We start from the raw sequence: 17,991 nt of genomic DNA on the forward strand, positions 1-17,991 counted from the left end.
GTTATTATGTCTTATTAAACAGAGACTGTAGGTGGACAAGGATAAAAATGTCTTGGAGGGGAATGTCTGAATTTAGAGGAGTGATTTTTAAAAATTATGTTTTGAAGTGGACATATCCTATAGATCTGTTTTACATTACTTTACATGTGACCTGTCAGGAAGATTGCCAGTGGAGGAGGTTATAAGCCCAGATTGTATTAATAACCTTTACTTTGAAGTTTGGCCCAAAAGACCTTTCCCTCATCTGAAGCCGGGCTGCCTTGTGATGATGTCCTTCAGCAGACAGGATACCGTCTCCAGGCTGATCTCATCGTCTGGAGCCCTTTCACCTGCAGTGAATGAGAATTTATTTGACCCTTTCATGAAATTTAGATGCTGCCATATTTATGCGGCCTTGTTTAAGTGACAGGCACTGAATACAGCTGCTTTTAAGCAAGTTATTTTGTTTAACCAGAAGCCTAGCAGAGTTCCTGATATATAGGTAGCTGTCCAGAAAAGAGAGAAAAAATTTTATCCCCACAAGATCTCTGAGAAGTTGTTCCTAAATTTATCACAATCTTGCAGATGACTAAACTGGGTCTACCGATTAAGCAAAGCCGTATCGTTGCACAGGTAATGGAGTCTGACTTGAGATGCAGAAAATGCCAAGGACTGTGCCCTTTCCATTACATTTGTAGCCAGTTTTTGGAAACACCTCAAGGGAAAAACCACAGCAAATTTTAAAAGTTTTGGTGATTTCTTCCCTCTGACCTCGGTACAAATTCCCTCATAAATCAAACACTGGCTGATAATAAATGAAAGGAAGTGCTCATGGTATCTGAGGCTCATCACATTGCTCTCTTTTGCAGTTTCCAGAGTGGCTGGGATCCATTAGAAACTGAAGCGGCGGAGACCTCTGTCAGCTGTGGTCCCCACTTCTTGGAGCAGAAGGCCAGAGAGAGAGAGAGAGCTGTTTGAACACGTCTCATTCACACCAGGTTGCTACTGAGGTCTTTTTCATGTTGCTGCCAGAGCGGCTGCTTGTATTTTTATCGCTGGGCTGATTTTAGAGATCAAATCAGCTTCTGCTTTTTGACTGGGTGGAGTTGTGGGTTCCAATGCTGGGGTATAACAGATTCAAGCTTTCGCTGCTGGGGTAAGAGTGGCTTAGACAAGCGGGGTCGGGCGGCTCCACAGAGATGGGACCCCTCATTAATCTGTTTGCCAATGAGGAAGATCCCTGTCATCAAAAAAGGGGGAAAAGACTCAATTTCTCCACTTCTCTTCCTTGTTCCAGTTGAACACCAGCCTTTGGATACTTTCAAAGTAGACTGTGTGTCTCCCTTGGATGGCCCAGAAAAAGTAACATCCTGCAAGCGGCTGTCAGAGGTCCTGAGAACACAAAGCTGTCTGGTTGTCCTTCCCCCTCGTATCGAATGGCGTCTGTCTCAGTAGCCCACTGAGGGCTGTCTTCCTCAGGATTCTGAACTTGTAACTAGGAGTCTGGGCCGCGAAGATGCTGAGTTCCATCAAGTGTGTGTTGGTGGGAGACTCTGCTGTGGGGAAAACGTCTCTGCTGGTACGTTTCACCTCGGAAACCTTCCCTGAGGCTTATAAGCCTACAGTATATGAAAATACAGGTGTAGACGTCTTCATGGACGGGATCCAAATCAGCCTGGGCCTCTGGGACACGGCCGGCAACGATGCCTTCAGGAGCATCCGCCCTCTGTCCTACCAGCAGGCAGACGTGGTGCTGATGTGCTACTCCGTGGCCAACCACAACTCCTTCCTGAACCTGAAGAACAAGTGGATCGGTGAAGTCAGGAGCAACCTGCCCTGCACCCCGGTGCTGGTGGTGGCCACCCAGACGGACCAGCGGGAGGTGGGGCCCCATCGGGCCTCCTGCGTCAATGCCATCGAAGGAAAGAGACTGGCCCAGGATGTGAGAGCCAAAGGCTACCTGGAGTGCTCGGCCCTCAGCAACCGGGGCGTCCAGCAGGTATTTGAATGTGCCGTCCGAACTGCTGTCAACCAAGCCAGGAGACGCAACAGAAGGAGGTTCTTCTCTATCAATGAGTGCAAGATCCTCTAAACTCCAGAGACTTCATCCCACATTGACTTACTCACCACAAAGACCAGCTGGGACAGAGAGAGCAGGCAAGCCAGCAAAGGACTGTTGCTCTTTCTGGGCATGGCCTGACTGGCTTTTACGATAGGCTACAGTTGTTGATGGGACTTGGCCACTGGATATTTTTTATAATATGTACTCTACGAATGAACTCTTTGTCCAGTACAATTAGAAGATTATTTGGGACACTGTAATGACTATTTCATCTTTGATTCAAAAACCAAAGTGGTCTCCACAATTTTGGACAATGAAGTGAGTTTTCCAAAGAATACCATATTTAAAGACACAGTTTATTTAAATAATAGCAAATGAATAGCATTTGTATATAATTAGTTTTCACACTTGGAAAGTCTTTTCCTCCGTACTCACAAACTGATGTGTGAGTGAAATGACCTTACAGGGCTCTGACATATGTTCATAATGTTAGCATTTTCACCTGAAGTACTAATTTTGTTGAAATCACACTTGCCTGTTAGATTTTATTAGGTAACCAATTTTAAAATCACTGTAAACTGATCCTTGCAATTAATTTTCCACTCATTTGTTATTCAAGGTTATATATATAAAATAAAGTTAAATGACATAAGGTTACTATAATACTGCCTAATGATTTTTAAATGACTATCATTTTATGTCTGTAATTATTGAAAAAAACTATTTCTTATGGTATTGCCTTTCACCCAAAGAATTTCAATTATGCACTAAGTATTCTGTCATTCACTGAAACAGATTGAAGGAAAACTTATCAGGTAGAGAATCAGACTGCCGTAAGTGATAGCAGCAGAACTTGGAACAGATGTGAGGAAGTCTTACTTTCATTTCAGAATCTGCTGCACTTTGCCTGCTTCCTAACTTATTGTAGGTCTTATGAAAGAGCAGGCTCAAAGTTATCCATAATAAATTTGTTGTTTGAGCTCTAAACTGAGCTAGCATGGCAACATAATTCATTAATTTTAGGGTCTAATCAGAATAATTGGGGCAGTGTCTACATGAATGATATGTGTTTAAAGGGGAAAAGGGAGTTTATAGCTTTTACTATTTCTTGAGTATGAAACATCTGAGTGGAAAAAAAAAAGCAGAAATTCCAAGGACAGGTAACAGGAAAACTGTATAGCAATTGTAATACAAAGTTATCAGGGGAAATACTGAATCAATAGGAACATCCCCCCACCATTCTATCTCATAGCTTAAAAGCAACAGTATTAACCATCTATTAAGCTGAAAACAGAGGACTATGTAACTTAAGAAATTGTAAAGCCTGGAACCCTCATATTGCATTTACTTACTTATTCAAATAAAACCTAGAACTCCTCTGAACCATGTTTATTAAAGTCCATCATTGTTATGGTGCAGCACACACCAGTGGTAAGGCAGCTGGCATAAATGGCTGTGATTAGACTTACACTGACCTGACCAAACCAATTTTCTAGTTTCCTTATGTGGTCAGTTCTTTATGGCACTAGTCAGTGTCAAAATCAAAAGTGTGCTCATCTTTACACTGCCTTCTCTCGTTCCTCTTCTCTCATCCACCTCCAGAAAGGAGACTCAGACCCGGGGTCTGAGTCTTTGAGTCCGAGGTTCCCTCAGTTCCCTGGGGCAGACACATCTGCCTGTACCCGGCAGCGCCAGCTCTCGCTCTCCAGTCCCATGGCTTGTCGTCGCCTCTGTGTTACCTGTTTCCCGTGACATGAGAGCTACTCTATCCAACTTTCTATGTTGGGCATCCAGGGAGTGGAGGCCTTCAAAGCTGGCCAGGCAGGGGCAGTGATGGGAGCACATCTCCTCCTGATATGCTTGTTGACATCCCTCCTCTTCTCCAACAATCGCAAATGGTCTTAACTCATGCAGGTTTTCCTTCAGGGCCAGACTTTAGGGTGGGAGGTATTGCTCAGTCATGTCCGACTCTCTCCAACCCCATGGACTGTAGTCTGCCAGGCTCCTCTGTCCATGGAATTCTCCAAGCAAGAATACTAGAGTGGGGTACCGTTCCCTTCTCCATGGATCTTCCAACCCAGGGATCCAAGCTGTGTTTCCCACACTGCAAGCAGATTCTTTGTCTTCTGAGCCACCAGGGAAGCCCCATTTATTGTGATAGCAGGAATAAATTTCTAATGACAAAATTGGCTGTTTTCAAGCTTTTCTTTCTTTCTTATGGAAGGGAGATTTGTGGGATGACAGGTGGTGGAGGTAGGGATCTGAAAACGGGAAGGGCAACTGACTCTAAGTGAGGGAAGAGGAAATGATTCCACAGTGGAAGCAGTGGAGGAAGGGAAGTCCAGAAAGACACAGTCCAACGACTTTGCCTTCGCCTGGGCACATGGATGAGTCCCCTGCCTGTTGGCTGGGGCCAAACTCAAGGACTTCCTCTGGGAACCCTCTTATCTGAGAATAGGAATATATGTGGAAACCCTCACCAGTGATGGGACCTGGCAGAAACTGAGGCCAACTGGTGTCTGTCTCCCCTGCTAGATGATAGTGCTTGAAGTCAGAGCCACCTCCTTAGGGTTCCCAGCGCCCAGCTCAGGGAAAGAATTGCAGCTGAACACAGTCGTGTTGAACTGGAGAGAAGGACAAGAATTGGACTCTTGTGTTGAAAGTGGTTATGGGAAGGAACCCCACCCTGTGGGGGTGAAGGTTGGGGAGGGAAAGGAGTGGAAATAGGTCATTTTGTTAGAATTCATGCAGTGTATTCTGCGTGAATGTTCTGTGTGACTGTATATCTGTTTCTCCTGCCTGGACTCCAGTATGTGTTTCTTACACTTTAAAACTTACAGGACTTTTATTTTTTTCTTAAATTAATTCTTAAAATTGTTGATTCTTAACCATCCCACGTAGCAACATTAAATATGTTCTTGTTTACATTGAAGAGTTGGTTTGAGTGGTTGAATAACTCATCCTATTTTCTCTTCCTTTATACTGACAAAATGGGCTGGTAGAAGCTAGTGCAATGAAATTAGGCTGAGTGACAAGAGAGAAAGCATTCCAACAGTTATAATTTGTTGAGGGCTTTGGAAATGCTAGGTCCTGTGCTAAACACTCGAGTGTTTGTTGTCTCACCACGTGGTGTGAGTACCATCTTATGTGGGGAAACCGAGGCCCAGCACACTGACTGATGAGTCCAAGGCCCCACAGCAGGTGAGTAGCAGCACCAGGAGTCTCAAGTGTGTTTGCTGAACTTCAAAGCTGTGCTCAAAACCGCCGTGTCGAGAGCAGCCTGACTGAATGTCTTTGCCACATGTGATCTCATATAACCTTGTAGGCCCCAGTTCTACCAGTCAAGTGGCCTGTATTTTAAAGCTGATTTTTAATAAAATATTCCAAGTCTGATCTTTGTCTTGCCTTTTTATTTTTCTTCCTGGCAATAAGAAAGGGACCCATCTAAGGCATGGAGCACCATCATTTACAAAGGTGTCCATGTCCTGACATAGAACTTAATCCTTAGTGGTAGATAGACCACCATAACATGGGAGTTAAGAGGCAGATGGTTGTGACAGATTTTGGAGTCACAAAGTCTGGGTCATGTGTCTTTCAGCCTCAGTTTCTCTAAATTAAAACAGATACTAATTCCTGGATTTCTCTAAGAATTCATACAGTAGTGACTGTGGAAATGTTTTCTGTCTGTGAACTATGGTTCATGGCTGTTTTCATGGTTTGGGTGGATCTCTGTGCAGATACATGGGCTGAAGAATCTAGGTCTGATCAGAATATTCTAGGACTTGTTGATACTGGGCCACATAATGGGAAATTACACAGAAGCAGGTGCTGTTTGTAGCAGGGCTAAATAGAATAAGATGAGTAAAATGGCACATAATGATAATAGCAACAAACTATATTTGATTCCTACTGGTTCCAAGTTTGTGCTAGGCCAAACTTTACATACACCATCTAATTAAATCCTCAGAACTACTCATAAGGTAGATATTATTCTCTTTCTTTTGATGAGAAACCGAGGCTCAGACTAATACATAGAGATATTTTCCTTGCATCTTTACTTTTCAAAGTGTAATTTTGGTGTAATTAAACTCCACCAGTTAAAAATTATACAGTGAATTATATTTAATGCTCATTACACTTGCTACCTTAGCTAAGATGGTGAAAATGACTCTTGTTACATGCGGATGATTAGGGTTTGGCAGTCTTCCTTCGTGAGCTTCCTTTTGTCACTTTTCCTGTGAGAAAGTCTCAGATTGTTCCTATCACATGCTCGTGGTGGTCTCTGCTGGTTGTCCCTACTCCCCCGTCTCCATTTTTCACCCTTGACTGCCCTCCCCTGTGGCTGAGAGGCTAACCCTTGGACTGCATCACCCAGGGTCTCTTCCTGGCTGGCTTTCACTTGGATGCAGCTGCTGGGAGACTCTGTCTGGAAGTCAGAGGGTAGAATAAGAGAATAGTTGGGTGTTTTTTCCTTTTTTTTCCTGCCTGGGTGATGCTTGTCCATAGAGTCCCCCCCCCATGCTGAGCAGCTTCTCCATGTCTCCACAGGGCCTCTGGACTGTATTTCCTCTCTCTGTCTCAGTCCTATAGGAGGTCCTGCTGGTGCTAGTCTTGGGATGTTGCCTTAATCCAGACCTCTCCCAGTAGTGCTTTCATTCACATCTCTTCATCTGAACCATCTGGAATAAATTTGGTTTCCTATGGGATTTTGGCTGGTATACTCACCAAATATTCAAGGTCATCTGTATGTGCTGGCAGTCAGTGAGCACTCAAAACTCTTCTTATGTGTTTTATGCACTCTTGTGTGCCTGATGTATTTCGTAATTTAAACAGATTAGTTTTTTTTTTTTTTTTTAAAGTTCAGGTTGTACAGTCAAATTACCAGAATTTGAGTTCCAGCTCTGCCACTCACTAGCCTTGCAGCCTTGTGCAAGTTAACTCCCCTCTCTGTGCATCAATTTCCTCATCTGTAAAATGGAAAAAAGAGTATCAGAAGGTGGCAAGGATTAAAGAAAAGAATGAATATAGGTAAAGGCTGCAGTATGACTGGCACATAGTAAGTTTCCAACAAATGGCAGCTGTATCATTCAGTTGGCGTATTGTGTATCTCAGAGCTGGGAGGATCCTGCTCTTCAGTGGACAAAGACATTATAATCCTGGACTGTTAAATGACCGTACCAAAGCTCTATGAGCTTGTGGCAGACAAAGTCCACCTCATTCTCGCTACCACCCTTTGGATTCTCTTCCTCTCAGCTTCATGAGTACAGGGGTTTTGTTTCACTTGTTCACTTTCCTAAGCTCACTTTTCAATCCAGGTTTCCTGTACTTTGTAATTTATAGTACTCTTTCTTAGCACAAAACAGATGACTTTCAGTGCCTTACTGAAGGTATCAACAGAGCCTTCAATCCCTTATTCATTTATTCATCATTTACTAGGCTCCTTATGCTTCCCTGATGGCTCAGACAGTTAAGAATCTGCCTGCAATGCAGGAGACCTGAGTTTGATTCCTGGGTCGGGAAGATCCCCTGGAGAAGAGAATGGCTACCCACTCCAGTATTCTTGCTTGGAGAAGTCCATGGATAGAAGAGCCTGGCAGGCTACAGTCCGTGGGGTCACAAATAATTGGACATGACCGAGCAACTAAACCTTGATGTTCTTTAAAAGGGGTGAGTCAAAGAAAGTAGAGAACTCCATCACTAAAAGAGATATAGATCTGAGCATTTCTCCATCACTGGATTTATAATGTTATTTTATAATTATGTGTTTATGTTTCCATGCCCCATTGGACCATGACCTTAGCACCAAGACTGAAAATAGCCAAAGCTACTGCTTCTGTGGAGTTTAGGATCTAGTTAGGCAGGGATAGCTACGTATGTGCAGATAATAACTACGTAAACAAATCTGATAAATGTGGATGTATGACCAATGCTATAAAGAAACAAATTAGGAAAAGAGAGAGAGGACATTTGGTAGTTTATTCTCTGAAGTGAGGAGAAGTCTGGCTGACGTAGACAGACTGCATTGTTTAAAAATGAACCACCCCTCTGAAAAAGAGAGCAAACTTAACTTTGCTGGCCTCAAAAAAAGGACACTCATGCTTTTCACAGTAATCAGTGTTCAACACCGTTCCCTCCAGAAGTGACAGACTTAACTGGGGATTCCAGCCCATCTGGCACTTCCAACCCCGTTGGAATCAGTTCCAAGAGATGAATTAGCAGACTGGCTCAGAAAAGTGACATGGTTTACAGAAGCAGGTTGATGCTGGGAGCTTACACAGGCAAGTGGTTTCCAACGGATTCTGAAAACAAGGAAGGAAATGACTTAGAACTCATAGAAGAGATAGGCCACAAAGGAGTGCCAAGAGCTTGCCTGCTGTACTCTGTGGACCTATTTCAAGAGTTGGTGAGTGTATGGTGGCACAGGCTTGAGAAAGAGCAAGGTTACAGCACACTAGAGCCCATCTACCGATCCAGTTGAAGTACTTTGCCCTTTATGGCCGTGTTGTTTAAATAAAGCATAACAAGATGCCCAATCTGTCTTCTGTCTGTGGAACTTTCATGCAGAGGGAAACAGGCAGGGGTGTAATTTACGAGTGAGTCGCTGGAATTAACCGAAGGGCAGTTGTTGGATGGTAAAGCCGTCATTTCAGGGAACTAAAGACTTACTGAGGATTTTGATTGAAGCTATTTTTTTTTAAGTTTTCAGAAAGTCTTCAATAAATCACTGCACGTATGTACTTCTCAAATATATCTCTCTCTCCCCATTTTCTCTTCCTCGTCATCATTTCTCTCTGCAGCCAGGTACCCCTGTCACCCATCTCTGGTTGCTCCAGCATCTGAAATGGGGCCATGCTAATAGTAGACCCTGACCTCTATTTCCTGAGTGAATCAGTCTCCATGATCACCATCCCACACATTCATTCATGGAGCACTTTAAATGTGTCCAAAGTGCCTTTCCATGTCTTATGGTACTAATCGCCAGTGTTTGCTTAGCAATCTCTAACTTTGTGTACATTTTCTCCCAGAACCTCACAATAATGCTGTGTGTTATTATTTGGCCCATTTTACAGGCCAGGAAGCTAAGACTCAGGAAGGTTGCTACTGTTGTTCAGTTGCTAAGTCGTGTCTGACTCTGCAACCTCATGGATTGCAGCACACCAGGCTCCTCTGTCATCCACTATCTCCTGGAGTTTGCTCAAATTCATGCCCATTGAGTTGGTAATGCCAGCTAACCATCTCATCCTCTGCTGCCCCCTTCTCTTGCCCTCAATCTTTCCCAGCATCAGAGTCTTTTCCAATGAGTCAACTCTTCGCATCACGTGGCCAAAGTATTGGAACTTCAGCTTCAGTGTCAGTCCTTCCAGTAAATATTCAGGGTTGATTTTCTTTAGGACTGACTGATTTGATCTCCTCGCAATCCAAGGGACTTTCAGGAGTCTTCTCCAGCATCACAGTTCAAAAGCATCAGTTCTTCAGGACTCAGCCGTCTTTATGGTCCAACTCGGTCATCCATACATGATACTAGAAAAACCATAGCTTTGACTATGGTGGTGGTGGTGGTTTCTGACTATAGGGGAAGGTTAAATGACCCCATCTATGTGCATCTAGCTAATGTTTGGCAAAATCAGGATTGTGCTTAGATCTCTTGGTTCTGAACTCCTGTTTTTTCCACTCTATCAGGATTTCATCTGAGGCTCAAGATGACCCTGTGAAGAAGTGAGAGAGAAATGAGAGCCAGGAAGGTGATGTGATGTGTCTAGGCCGTGCACAGTTTCTGTCCAGAAGTGAGGTCCCTTCTAAGCCCAGCTCGCTAATAGTATCATCTTTATTATCAGAACACATTAAAAAAATTGAACCCACTTCTATGTGTTTGCCTCTGAGCAACAAATTGAAAAGTCTGAAAGAAGGAAATTATCTGTCCAGGTCCACACCATATTTGCACTAATTCTCTGTACACTGCATGCAAACTCACACTAACTTTTTTTATTCTCTCCTTCTGTTAGTGTATATGCTTCTGTTGAGGGTCTAATATCTAAAGCAACATGGTTGGAACATTTTCTTGTGTTCTCTATTATTTTTGTCTTACTATTTTAATTATTTTACTGTATAGTATCACTGTTTATATATTATATTATAATTATTATATTATTATTAATGTGCTATTACTAGACTCACATTTTTGGAGTTGGAAGAAATCTCAGGGAGGATTTGGCCCAAGCTTATCACTTTGCAGATGAAGAAACTGACTCTCGTAGTTGCCCAAGACACAGAACTGCAGGCAAAGCTGAGACTTAGAGGCCAGGTCTTGGCCCTGAGGAGCTCTTCCATCTTCCCTCAGGCCTCAGACCTCCCAAGCTCTGCCTTTGAGATTTGGGCTCTGTGTCTATTTGTTTCAGGTTTCAATGATGGAATTTTAAAGGTTTACTCTTTGCTTAAAATGTCAGGGACATTGGCAGGTGATTAAAAAAAAAAAAGAAAATGTCAGAGGGAAAGGCCAACACGTGAAACCAGAAACAGTAGAGGAGCAGGAAGGTGTAAGACACAGCAGCCAGTCAGCAGCGCTGCCTTGCATGCTATTAACAAGCTCAACAACCAGAGCTATGAGCCCTGAACAACTCAGAGCTGGGCTTTCATGGGTTCAGGGGAAACCAGAGACACACTCTCCCTTCCTCCACCCAAATGCTCAGAAGGGAAATCAGCAAACCAGCCTGGTCAGGACAGGTTAAAAGAGTCATAAAGGAAAGAGATTCTTGACATAGATATGTATTTCTTTTTTTTTTTAATACAAGTTTTATTTATTTTTGACTGCACTGGGTCTTCGTTGCTGCGCGGGCTTTTCTCTAGTTGTGGCGAGTGGGGGTTCCTCTCTAGTGCGGTGCACCAACTTCTCACTGCGGTGGCTTCTCTCGTTGTGGAGCACGGACTCTCGGGCGAGTGGGCTTCAGTATTTGTGGCACGTGGGCTCAGTAGTTTCAGCTCCTGGATTCTAGAGCACAGGCTCAATAGTTGTGGCACATGGACTTTGCTCTTCCGCGGCATGTGGCATCTTCCTGGATTGGGGATGTAATCTGTGTCTCCTGTATTGGCAGGCAGATTCTTTACCACTGAGCCACCAGGGAAGCCAAGATATGTATTTCTATGCCTATCTTCCCAGATTATACAAGTATTGCATGCCTGTTGTTTAAAAAAATTAGAAAAAAGCAAAACAAAAGACAATAATTAAAATTACTGTTTTAATTATTATTGATAACACTGATAATCACTGTTAAATGATTTTTTTTGTATTTACCCCTCCAGAATTTTTCTTATATATGTGTGTATCTTTGCAAAAATGGGATCATAAGGTACAATCTGATTTCCAATCTACCTTTTAAATATTACTATATTGGGAACAGCTTTCAATGCCAGCATATTAATGAATATACATACTCCTATGCTGTTGTATGTAAAGCAGCATGGTAACTACTTCAGATTTTTCCCAGGAACCTGAAACCACATATTTGTTAATTGCATCTCTGGGCGTCTATTGAACTTTGGGAAGCGTGTGTATGTGTGTGTGTGTGTGTGTGGCCTTGCTTAAAGCTGTAGTAAAAACCACAGATTTATCTGGCACTATGTGCTTTATGTATGTTAATTAATTTTCTTGTAAGCACCCAAGATGAAGTTAATATTATTATCCCCATTTTACAGATGAGGAAACTTACCCAAGGTCAGACACCTAGCCTGCATAAGAGTCAAGATTCACTCCAGGCTATCTGGGGCAAGCTTATGCTCCTGACACTACACTTCCAAGAATGGTTCCACATGTTCGGTTTCACACTCTAGCTCCTGTTACATAACTGGGGAGGGGGTGCTGTAGGAACTCCAATCCTAGAAAGAAAAGTCTTAGTATGACAGATATGAAGTCCAGAGAGTTCTTGCTTTCCTATCAAGCTACCTGTAAGTTCATCACAGAGTTTAATGACCATCCATCCAGCTCTTTTTTCTCTGGTCTTCTCGACCATCTTTCCCTTCCCTGTCATCCCATCTTTTTCTACTTTCTCTGCCCTTCCTGCAGGCTTGGGCTCCATGTAGAAGGTCTCCAGGGGAGGCTTAAGCCCTTCCGAGTGAAAGTTATGAAACAAACACAACTTTCCTTGGTTACTATTGACACCTGTCAGAAGTATTTGATGTTAGCCTCTCACAGTCACTTTCTTCCATTTTACCAGACTTCCTCCCAGGAAGGGCTGGGAGGGGATCTTGAGGAGGAAGGAAAGAGAGTGAGGGGGGAAGAAAACCCCCATCCTGCCACAACACAGAGCTTCGGATTTTGCTCCGCTTTGATGCTAACGTCTCTGATTCTCCCTGGTTCATTCTGAAGCTTGGGGGTGAGGTAGGGAGGAGAGCACGAGAGCCGCTGAACCTCTGAGCTTTGAGAAGCTGTTTGATGAGGACCCTTGAGTGGACACCTCTATTTCCCTCCCCTCCAAAGAATGACAGTCTTTGGTAAGTCTGCTGTTAGAGCTGACTGGCTGGAGGTTTGTGTAGGACAGACTCAGAGTCTCATCTCTTTCAGGTTTTCAGAATGGAACTTGTCATGTAAGAAAATCATCTGGCCTTTCCAGTGGGTCTGTGATCTTCTGATTAAATCACGATGGTAAAAGGCCTTTTCTTTTTCTTTATTTCCCGTCGTTGCAGACCAATACTGCTTAAAAGTGCAATGAATTTGTGGAATAAGAAGAAAAGACAAAGATTTAATAGGAAAAAATGAAGTAAAAAAAGACAAAATGCAAGTCCTGTTTTTATTTGTAGATTCAATAGACATTATCAAATTGCTAAAAAACTTTCTAAATACATACTCTTGATTTCTCTGCTCATCTTGCTGTGGTCCAGTAACAGTTTGCAGACCTGCCCTGCTTGGTCTTTGGATCACAGTTTGAGTAACTTTGATCTAGTTCACTTGTCCCTTCTCTGTTTGGAAAAGTTCATTCATTTGCCCATTCATTCTCTCAATAAACATTTACTAAGCACCTGTTACAGGCCGGGCATACAGGTTGATCCTGACTTTCTCAGGTTTACTGTAACACCATGATTATATGTTATTTTTACATAATTAAATTTCGATAGTCCTGGAATACATAAAGATAACGTGATGTTCATCATAATATCATTGGAAATAAAAATTGTCTTAGACCTGGTCTGGGACAGATTCTTTCTGTGTGTGATGTCATTCAAAACCTCTTACTGGGGAGAAAATCAATGCCCCTGATAAAACACCTACACAACTTTCTGATAGACTGTAATGGGATTGAGACTTGTTCTGGGAAACCAGTCACCCTCACACTTCCTTCTCCCATCCCCTGTTGACCGTTAGACAACTGTGTAGTTGACATTTAGCCATACATTCTTTTCTTCCCTTTTCTAGTCTGATTATCTGGCCATTCCTATCAAGCGTGAATCTTCGAAATGGACTTCTAGAGACTTCTTCCCTTGAAGAAAGCCCACAGCAGTCTGCCACATGATCGTATCTAAGGAAGGAGGAGACAGTTTTGATGGGTTGGTGGAGTTGGCCGGAACCTGTGACCTTGAGCAAGCTTTGTAATATTTCTGAGTTTCATTTCATCTATGAAATGGAGAGCATAATACCTCAGGTTGTGGGAATTAGGTGAGGCATTGGATGGAAAGTGTTTGGTAAGTAACATGTACACCGTAAGTGTTCACCATTGTTATCACATTATTGACCAGAGACGTATTAATACGTATCAATATGTCTTTTGTTACCCAAACATTATTAACTGGATAACTGGAGACGTTTCAATATTCACTTACATAACAAATTGCCGGCCACAGGCATAAGTTTCTGCAAAAATCCCCCTGGTCAGTGATGAGTTAAGGTGATGACTGTGGACTCCGGGTCTCCTTGAAGTCAAAAGGCCTGGGCTGCCAAGTTGCTCCTCTGCTCCAAGTCAAGCTCTGGGTTTTAGCTTGCTCTGGTGGGAACGAGACTGGAGGCACAAACTCCACCAGGGGCCTCAGCAAAGGAACTACCCAGGGCAGCAAAAGCCCAGTCCCTCAGGGGAGGAGGGGACAGCCCGAAGTGGGGAAAGTCAGCCAGGCTTGCTGACTGACGGGGTAACACTCTATTTCCCACACCTTGAAATCTCCCCCTAAGGTCAAGGGGAGGGCATTAAGCTCGAATCCGCTTGGGGCCAATTCTGGCTGAAAGACTTACAGCAGGTGTGTGAGCTGGAAGCCAGCCAAGCCGACTCACCCCACAGCTGTGGGAGAAGGCAGCGGTCTCCTGTGGTTTCAATTCTGTGGCTGTTACTCAGGCACCGTTTATGGGCTGTCCTTTTTCACAGCTTTTCTCTTCGCTCCTCGAGGTTTGGGTTGAGGGGAGGAGGGAGGTCTGTTTTGTTCTTCGTGCTCTTGGTAGAAGAAGCACACTTGTCATGTAGTGAATAATTTTTCTCCTTCAACCTCGATTTATTTTTTTCTGAGAGAGTAGAGTCTGTGTGTAAGAGGCTCTGGAAAAGGCATGAGGGTGAGATGGAAGGGTGGAGTCAGGGAATGGGAGGAGGGGAGATAGGAGTCTGGCCAGTGTTCCCAGACCGTTCTCTGCCATAGTCCGCTCTCCCCATAGAAGAGGAGGAAGCAGCAGAAGAGAAAGAATGTTATGCAGGCGGTACAGCGAAACCAGCCTGCAGAGCACCTGTGTGAGAATTAGAAAATGGCGCCTGCTCTGGGTGCTCACGGCCCCACCGAGCTTGGCAAACTCAGCACGTGTGGGCCTTCAGTCTCCATTGTCCCCTCTGCCTAGAGTTTTGTTTGGTGAACAGCCTACTCGACTGTGACCAGCAGCTCTGACTGGGGGACAACGGTTCCCAAATGCTGTGAAAGATGAGGCTTACAAGAAACTGACTTAAGGTGTAAAACCTGCCCTGGGTTACGGCTACCATGTTTGCTGGGTGTAAAGATACAGCGCATTTCCCGAAAGAAAGCCTTACTGCTAGGCAGTCCCTCTACTCATCCTGTACAGTCTTTACTTCCTCCATGAGGCATCAGTCAAACCCTGTATAATTGAGTTCTCCCCTTCCTCTTTCACCAAACCTGGGCTCCGTCTCTGTTTTCCCTTTATATTGCTTCTTTTGGCTCCCCAGGAAGAGGCTTCCTGGACTTCAAAGTGAAATTTCTACCCCCAACATTTCTGCTACTAATACTACCTCTGACGGGAAAACTCTGGTGCCTTATTCTGCTGAAAGAATCTTTTTTTCCCTTCTTACCAAACAGCACCTCTTTCAGAAAGGAGAAGAAGAAAAAGATAAGAGGGTAAAGGAACATGAGATTGGAGAAAATCCTGTCTAGTCACACATAACTTTTTGCTTAAATTCATTCCCCACCTCCCCCACCTTGGAGAGAGTGTCTAAAGCTTTCATCAGATTCTCAAAGGAGTCTATGATCCTAAAATTTCAAGAGCTGCTGCTATCAAATGATTCACAGAATCCAAATGAAAAGGATGTAGAAAGTTCAGGGAGGGTTTATTAAATTTATTTTATCACACTGTCTGATTTTCAGGAGATTATCTAATTTCTTTTAGACCTTGAGCGTGAACACTGCTGCTGAATGTCTTACCTGGCTTGGATGGCCCCCAGAACCACATTATTCTAATTGCCAACTAGTAGGCAATCCCGTTCTTCATCCCCTCATCCTCCATGTGTCACCAGAGTTACAATCCTAAACTGTATCTTTCATTATATCTCTGTATATTTCATTATAACTCCAAGCAGCTCATTGGTGTCAAACTCCTCCGTTGTCTGGCCCACCCAACCTCCCTGACCTTATCTTGCTCTGTTCTCTAACTAGTCCTCCAATTCAGCTGGATTGGCCAATGTACTGCCTGCCGCATGAATATCATGACCATCAGCCTCTGGGTTTTTATCTTAAGTCCTTGTTACCACTTTCCCCTCAGCTTGTCAGAACCTTCCCATCATTTAAGGCCAGCCCTCTGATGTGGCGTGCCCTGCTTCTGCGTTCCCACAGCACCCCATTTCCTCCATCACAGACTCCATGACTGTGTACAGGAACTCTTGCCTTCCCTCTTCACCTCTCCCATTGGTCAGTGAGTTTCTTCAGGACGTGGTTTGTGTCTGGCCAGCGATCTCAATATTGCCTGGAAGTTAGGATGTGCTTGGTAAACGTTTGTTGGATAACTGAAGCCTTCTCTGACAATTGTAGTGCACGCCTCCACTGGGGCTGTATTTTCTCAAACCTTCAATATGTTTGTTGTTTTTACCAGTGACTGATAATCAGAATTACTAGGAGAGTTCTTATAAAATACAAATTCTCAGAGCTCTGTTCTAGCCCTACTGAATTAGAATCTAGATGGGTGGGGCCCAGATTCTATATTTTTACCAAGTTCCCTAGATGATTCTGATAACCTAGTTTGTTTTAAATCTGCAATTCTCAAACTTTCTTTTTTAGTCTCGGGACCACTTTACACTCTTAAAAATCACTGAAAAATCTAAAGAGTTTTTGTTGATGTAAATTGTAGTTATTACTGTTAACCAAACTAAAATTACAATGGATAAATGACAAAATATTTATATATTCACTTAAAGTAATCATGTATGGATGTGAGAGTTGGACTGTGAAGAAAGCTGAGTGCTGAAGAATTGATGCTTTTGAACTGCGGTGTTGGAGAAGACTCTTGAGAGTCCCTTGGACTGCAAGGAGATCCAACCAGTCCATTCTGAAGGAGATCAGCCCTTCAGATTTCTTTGGAAATTTCTTCAGATTTCTCTGGAAATTTCTTCAAATTTCTTTGGGATTTCTTTGGAAGGAATGATGCTAAAGCTGAAACTCCAGTACTTTGGCCACCTCATGCGAAGAGTTGACTCATTGGAAAAGACTCTGATGCTGGGAGGGATTGGGGGCAGGAGGAGAAGGGGACGACAGAGGGTAAGATGGCTGGATGGCATCACTGACTTGATGGATGTGAGTCTGAGTGAACTCTGGGTGTTGGTGATGGACAGGGAGGCCTGGCGTGCTGCGATTCATGGGGTCGCAAAGAGTCGGACATGACTGAGCGACTGAACTGAACTGAAAGTAATGATAAATCCATTCATCATTAACATAAATGACATGTTCTTGATTCAAAAATATTTCCCTAAACGCCAATTTTAATGAGAAGCATACCATTGTTTTGCATTTTTGCAGTTTGCTTTAATGTCTAGCTTCATAAATGACACTGGGTCTCAGTCTGCTTCTGCATTCAGTCTGGCACAATTTGCAATGTGTCGTTTTGGATGCGATATATGAAGAAACTTCAGAGCTTCAGCTTCACATGAACAAAGAGATGCACTTTAATAGGCTTTTTAGATCATTGTGGATGTTTCTTCTTTGAAAGTGCTCCAAAAATTGATGTTATGATTTCTTAAAGGTGAGTTGCAAGGTAAAATCTGAACCACATGGATGAACTCTGAACACTTGCAGAGAATGAGAGAAATAGGTCTGTCAGTCCTTAGTGTTATTATAAAATAATTTTGACTTTTTTTTGAGGTTTCTACAGTGATTATTGTTCATTACTTTTCCAGCTTTTTCATGAAGATGATTCTCATTGTTTAACTGAATTGTTTAATTCACTCAGCAAACGTTGTTGAGTGCTGTGCGGCAGGTGGTATTCTCAGCACTGAGGCTCTAAATGTAACCTATCCCACGGTGAAATTAATTGACCACAGAGGCCCCAGTTTCAGAATTGCCGCCTTGAGAACCCAATTTCAGGGTTGCTGCAAACTGCTGGGCCATCTGACACCTTTGTGTATACAAAGGCCCCCACTTCTGCAAGCAGAGCCCCCTCCTTCAGGTGGACATAACCTCACACTGGACACAGGGCTTGGCGAAAGGACTGTGGGTATAACTGTAGCTACCACTCACTTGTTGGCTGAGTACTTTTGTGCAGTGAACAACTTAGG

The 17,991-nt window shown here is 43.3% G+C and overlaps 1 protein-coding gene across 4 annotated transcripts in view; it reads left to right on the forward strand.

Moving 5' to 3' along the window:
* Positions 1-2,704, forward strand: part of RHOH (ras homolog family member H) — a 48,104-nt gene extending 45,400 nt beyond the window's left edge. For all 4 annotated transcript variants that reach the window (NM_001078124.2, XM_005207895.5, XM_005207896.5 and 1 more), the window contains 2 exon segments: positions 849-977; positions 1,277-2,704. In NM_001078124.2, coding sequence (NP_001071592.1) covers positions 1,496-2,071 — 576 coding nt within the window. In that variant the 5' untranslated portion in view covers positions 849-977; positions 1,277-1,495 and the 3' untranslated portion in view covers positions 2,072-2,704.
* Positions 2,705-17,991: the final 15,287 nt, after the last annotated feature.

The sequence above is a fragment of the Bos taurus genome, chromosome 6 (assembly GCF_002263795.3).
Source record: "Bos taurus isolate L1 Dominette 01449 registration number 42190680 breed Hereford chromosome 6, ARS-UCD2.0, whole genome shotgun sequence".
NCBI classification, from domain to species: domain Eukaryota; kingdom Metazoa; phylum Chordata; class Mammalia; order Artiodactyla; family Bovidae; genus Bos; species Bos taurus.